Here is a 6,669-nt window from a genome sequence, read left to right as displayed (position 1 = left end):
TAAAACCTAAGTATTAACTTTTTATGGATGTCCTAGACTATAAAAATAATAATAATAATTTTAAATTTTATTTTTAACATATGTTATGATGTTTACTATCACCCTATAAATTCTAAACGTTCTGCCTGGAGAAACAAACAAGATAAATTTTGTTAAGGTGTAAGTAGGCCAATTGATCCTGTCGAGTGGGTAAATTAAATAAACAATATTTTAGAGATTATTCAGACTATGGCCACATTAGAGAGGAGCAATTTAGATTTTTTAAATATGTTTCATTCATTTTTAGAATCCTTTATTGATACTCTCCTTCAAAATTATTTGGCACAACTTTCTTCTTAACGTGTGAAAGAGCAGCATAAAGTTGTGCCAAACAACACCGAGCGGTGTCGCCCTCCAAGGCCTTTTTTAGGTTTTAGCTTTACCAATGCGGCACAATTAAGGAGGGGTGTTTGTTTGTAAAAACGATTCAGATAAATTTCTTACAAATTTAATCAAATATCGACCAAATTAAAATCAATGAGTTTTCTTAGAACATTTAAATCAATGCGCGGTGGTTATTGAAGAACGAAGAGGGAGCAAGTGAGTGGACTGCAGAGTAGGTACTCTGTCGAGCAAGCAACCATCGCCTGCCGCCGGCGCAGCCGGACGATGCTGCCCTCCGTCCTCTCAAAATCAACAACCTCGCCGTCTCCCGCTCACCTCCACCGCCTCCTCCCCGCCTCTTCCTACCACACGACCACCCCTCTCCGACTGGCACCCATTAGCGCACCCTCTCCACTTCCACTTCCACCTCCAGCCCAAAGCCCCTCCTTCCTTTCCCCGTGTCCATCTCCTTCGCACAACCACTACGCCACCACCCTCCGATCCTGCGTCCTCTCCAGAGCCGTCCGGCCCGGCCGGCAGCTCCACGCCAGACTCCTGGTCTCCGGCCTCGGCCTAGACACCGCCCTCGCCACCAGGCTTGTCGACCTCTACGCCTCCTGCGGCCATGTGTCCCACGCGCGGCGCCTGTTCGACGGAATGCACCAGCAGCGGAACGTCTTCCTGTGGAACGTCCTCATCCGTTCCTACGCGCGGGACGGGCCCCACGAGGCGGCCATCGAGATGTACCGCGCGATGCTGGCCCATGGCGGCGTGGAGCCGGATAACTTCACGTACCCGCCGGTGCTCAAGGCGTGCGCCACGCTTCTGGACCTGGGCGCCGGGCGGGAGGTGCACGAGCGCGTGGCGCACACACAGTGGGCCGCAGATGTGTTCGTGCGCGCAGGGATCATCGACATGTACGCTAAGTGCGGGTGCGTGGACGAGGCTCGCGCTGTGTTCGACGGGACCACGGTGAGGGACGCCGTGCTGTGGAACTCAATGATCGCGGCATGTGGGCAGAACGGGCGACCGGCGGAGGCGCTTGCTCTTTGCCGTGATATGGCAGCAGAAGGCGTTGGGCCAACAATTGCTACTCTGGTCAGCGCGATATCTGCTGCAGCTGATGCGGCAGCCCTGCCCAGAGGGAGGGAGCTGCATGGGTACGGTTGGAGGAGAGCGTTCGGGTTACAGGACAAGCTGAAGACTTCCCTTCTGGACATGTATGCCAAGAGCGGTTTGGTCAGGGTGGCACGTGTTGTCTTTGAGCAGCTTGTGCACAGAGATCTTATTTCCTGGAATTCCATGATCTGTGGATACGGGATGCACGGCCATGCTGATGAAGCACTTGCACTATTTAGCAAGATGAGGAGTGTAGGTCAAGTGATGCCTGACAATATCACTTTTGTTGGGGTTCTATCCGCTTGTAACCATGGAGGGATGGTAAATGAAGCGAAAGAATTCTTCGATCTGATGGTGAATGTGTATTCCATCAAGCCGACAGTGCAGCATTACACTTGCCTTGTAGATGTCCTTGGTCACTCTGGTAAATTCAAAGAAGCTCTCGATCTCATCAATGGGATGTTGGTGGAACCAGATTCAGGGATATGGGGTGCACTGCTAAATGGTTGTAAGATCCACAAAAATGTTGAGCTAGCTGAATTAGCCCTGCAGAAATTGATTGAACTGGAGCCTGAAGATGCTGGTAATTATGTGCTTTTATCAAATATATATGCGCAGTCTGGGGAATGGGAACAAGCTGCAAGGATGAGGAAGCTGATGACTGGTAGAGGCTTGAAGAAGATAATTGCTTGTAGCTGGATCGAATTGAAAGGAAAATCTCACGGGTTTCTTGTTGGTGATGCTTCTCATCCTAGATCAGATGAAATATATGAAGAGTTGGAGAGATTGGAAGGTCTCATAAGTCAAGCTGGCTATGTGCCTGACACCGCACCAGTTTTCCATAATGTGGAAGATGATGAAAAGCGGAACATGGTAAGGGGCCACAGCGAGAGGTTGGCTATTGCATTTGGACTCATTAGCACACCCCCTGGGACAAAGCTGCTTGTGACAAAAAATCTTCGAGTTTGTGAGGACTGTCATGTTGTCATCAAGTTGATTTCACAAATTGTGCAGCGTGAAATTATCATAAGAGATGTTAACCGCTACCATCACTTTGTAAATGGTGAATGCTCCTGCAAAGACCATTGGTAACTTACACAAGCAAGAGGCTTGTTGAACACTAACAGGAGTCACATCTGACTATCTATCTTCCATGGCACAAGGTAAAAATCTCAGAAGAGGATAAACCTATTTGAAACAAGACTGGTGAGCCAACTTTAATATTCTCGAGAACAATAAGGTATAATTTTCATTATCCATTCAAGCAATGTATTGTGTGGGATGCATGGTGGGTTTGTAAACATTCTACTATAGTGCTGCTCATTAGATGGCTTGGAAATAGCTTTATGCATTAGCCAATTTACATTCCTTTTCCTATGGAACTTTAAGTCTCATCTTACATACATATAATGAGAGCTGAAGCTCATACCGCCAGACTAGCACACGCCTCTGCATGTATTGCCTGTTGGCCAAGCAGGTATGCCGTTAAGTCCTCTCTTGGGACACTCCCTCAGTCATGCCTTCCAGTCTAGCACCTTTGAAAATTTAGCTGAGTGGTGGGAAGCAGTTCAGCCAGAAATCCGTAAAGAACAGTGCCGCACTTTTAATGGATCGGCCATATATATCATGAGGAATATTTGGAAAGAACGCAGTTGGTGCATTTTCCAGAATGCTAGCCTGACAACTCTTCAGGTCACCGCTCACAAAGAAGGACATCGATCAGAGAAGAAGGGCTTTTGCGTTGTGAGCGAGTCAATTGAGCCATTTGATTCCGCTAGGGGATACTCTCGCTATGTAATCTCCCCTTTGTGGTTGCCCGCGGTGTCCCGTCATTTGTACTTTAAGCTGATACATCTTTCCTCTTAATTGAATAGCAGAGCTCCCACCTTTTTCATTAAAAAGAAAGCTGCCAGACAATGTATTTTTTCATGAATGCACCCCACATTTTTACAAGGTTGAGCAACCCATTTCGTTGCTGGTATTTTTATATTTCTTGTAAATATCTTCTAATATAGGCAAAGTCACCAAAAGGGGGCCAGTTTAGAGAGATGAGATGCCACTTACTGGGAACTTTGGATAGTACCACCGCCAAGTTAACTTGTTCTGAGTTTTGTCTAGAGTTGCCTCTATCTTATTCCCTTCAATTTCTAGCTGGATCTTTAGAAGTCATGAAAAAAAATATTTTCCTTGACACCCTTTGTTACCAAAGTGCCTTCATTTACATTTTTGTTATGTCATATTGTTTGTCCCAGTGATGCTGTGAAGAGTTTCATTTCCGCTTTCCATTTTATTCAGTCAATCTGTGGGTCTGGTTCTTTCTGTTTGCTCTATTTATCATTTTTGTGCAACATAATGATTTAAACTCTCCATATTCTGAGATTCACAGTTACCAATCACATATGTGATCTGACTGAATATGACTGGTTGTTATGTATTACGACACTGATGAAGAGCTGCTTGCTATGTTGATGGAGTGGACGTGGCTGGCTGCTGACGGCGTCGGAGAGCGGACCTAGTTCCCAGAATAGTGGTACAAGATATTGGAACTGAGACTGCTCATTGGTTCTGTCTGCTATCCCCGTGGTTCAATTTTTTTTTTTGAAACGAACCAGTTAGGAGAGAGGAGAGCTGCTGATTATATTAAAAATAAGAAACAACGTTCAGACTGGGTACCACAACAAACAACAACGACACCACCACCGGGCAGCATGACCGCATAACTGCTCTCGAGTTTGATTCAAACAACAACTGGTTGGATTGGGACATCAATACGATTGCGCAACTCAAGTCGGCTCCGTACAAAACAAACCACCACGCCGTGCCACCACTACGAAGAAGAAGCCGACAAACAGCCCACCTCGCGAGCACCGTCGTCCCCAACGATGTTCCATGCCAAGCAGCCGCTGCCATGCAGAACTGCTGCTGCAGTCCACTGCAAGCCAAGCAGCCACCACGACTCCTCCATCATGCCGCTGTCATCTTCAGATCATGCACACACGATTGCCAATCTCCCAACTCCAGTCTTACGTTGGCATAAGTCAGCAGAGGAGCCCACTGCACCATACCGAAAGAGCCACCGCCATGCCGGACCCCTCGCCGAAGTGTCGTTGCCGCACCATGCACACCAAACATCCGAAACACCGTGCTGGATCCTGGAACTCCGAGACAACTCTTCATCCAGGTCGGATTGGGACATCGACCCAGACCTCAACTCAAACATGTGGGTGCCTCGCCATATCCACCGCCGCACACCACTCCTCGGACACCACCTTAAAGTGCACGGGGGTCTCGCCACTCCCACCGCTGGACTCTCCAAGGATCCGGGCTTGCTTCGATGTCAAGGGTGATATAGTACCACCGAGCCACTCCAAAATCTCACCTTCGTTGTGCTGCCACTGGAATCTCCACTGCACCACCTACGCGAACAGAAAGCCTCCAGAGACACGGCTCATCCCCGCTGCCTAGGTTGGATTGGGATATTGACCCGGACCTCAACTCACTCTGCCCGGTCGGATTGGGTCGTCCACCAGAGCCTTTGCACACCCTGCCCGGTCGGATTGGGTCCTCGACGCGAGTCGCACCAACACAAGCAACATTTTATTTTATTTATTGGAGGAAGAAAGGAAGAGAAGAGGTAGCACACCCTGTCGATGGTTGTTGCCGCCATCCAGATTAGCCTGGCGTCGCCTTCAAGAAAGTCACGTCGCCAAATGCACCGCCGACATCTGCCCAAGATGGGTTGGGTTTTCACTCGCTGTAGGATCAAGGACACCGGCTAGAGGCGGGTGAATAGATGGTTTTAACTAAAAAACAAAGCACTTAGGGAAATTTAATTAGTACAACAAAAGAATTAAATTTCTAGCCTAAGTTGAGCTAAGTTGGGTTTGCAACCTAGGCTGATCAAGCAAATCTAGAATCTAGGAATGTAAACTTGCACAAGAGTAGATGCGGTAAAGAATTGCAAGGTAAGAAACAATACTCAAGACGCAAAAATTTATCCCGTGGTGTCGATGACTTGCTGGTCACCCCTAATCCACGTTGAGGTGGATTCAATGAACTCGATTGCTCCTCTACCAAGTCTTCACTTAGTCTTTGAGCCAATCGATCAAAGAACCTCTCCAAACCTCGGTTCCACTAAGATGCTCTTCACCGCTCCGGCGAGGCGAGCTCAACCTCTCACAAACTTGGCCACGACACCTTCACAAACTCCTTTTAAGTGCTCGGTGGCACACACGATCTCCAAGCCATCTAGGAGGTGGCAACCTCCAAGAGTAACAAGCCAACAACGCTTGCTTGGAATCCCACTAGTGCCTCAATGATCAACCTCTTTGATGCAATGCACTAAATACTCTTCAACTCACAAGAATGCGATCACTAAGCAATGGTGAGTGAGAGATGAGTGAATGAGAGCTTAAGGATGTTCTAGTGTCTTTCTCAAGTGCTAAGAGAGCTCTTATGCAGCCAAGGGGTGAGTATATATAGCCTACCAACACAAACTAGCCGTTTGGAGGAGTTGGTGGGTTTTCTGCGACTCTGGCGAACAGTCTGCCAGCTATTGGCGGACAATCCGCTTGCTCCCCCAACGGTCAACTGTTGCAAAAATGGCGTGGTCTGAACTAGCCGTTACAGCCTAACCGGACAGTCCGCCATACAGGGCCGGACAGTCCGGTTGGACGAAACCTTCCGTCACAGATGCTGGAGACAAACCGGACTGTCCGCCATCAGCAACCGGACAGTCCGGGGGTGCCGGACTGTCCGGTCTAACGAGCCGGACTGTCCGGTTCAGGCGTGAAGTGCAGGAATTCTCGTTATGTGTGCATCTTTTCTCTCATGTGCCATGTTTCTCAAGGTATGCAATTGAAAGACTCGATCATAAGGCACTTAGCAAATTTCTGAGCAAACGAACATCGACCCCTCTTAATAGTACGGCTATCTAGCCTAAAAGCCCGGTCGAGTTCTTCTCTACTCTTCTTTGGACCGGCAAAAATAAAATCCCTATGTTATACATTTGTCTTGAGTTGTCCATTTTGAGTCTCTTCTTAGATCGTTGCGCCATTTGCTTCTTTTTAACTATTCATCTATGGACCATCCTACACTCATAAATCTCAATGAAGCAGTTAGTCCTCTTATAGTTGTTATTAATTATCAAAACACAATTTAGGGGCCTAGATGCTTTCAATCTCCTCC

At 47.7% G+C, this 6,669-nt stretch overlaps 1 protein-coding gene across 1 annotated transcript; it reads left to right on the top strand.

Annotated features, from left to right (window-relative positions):
* The first annotated feature begins 607 nt into the window (after positions 1 to 607).
* On the top strand, positions 608 to 3,441 carry LOC112888613 (pentatricopeptide repeat-containing protein At4g21065-like). The gene has a single exon (XM_025954877.1). The coding sequence runs from the start codon at positions 649 to 651 to the stop codon at positions 2,572 to 2,574; it is 1,926 nt and encodes a 641-aa protein (XP_025810662.1). The 5' UTR covers positions 608 to 648; the 3' UTR covers positions 2,575 to 3,441.
* Positions 3,442 to 6,669: the final 3,228 nt, after the last annotated feature.

The sequence above is a fragment of the Panicum hallii genome, chromosome 4 (genome assembly GCF_002211085.1).
Source record: "Panicum hallii strain FIL2 chromosome 4, PHallii_v3.1, whole genome shotgun sequence".
NCBI lineage: Eukaryota > Viridiplantae > Streptophyta > Magnoliopsida > Poales > Poaceae > Panicum > Panicum hallii.
This window is presented reverse-complemented; position numbering and strand designations above follow the sequence as displayed.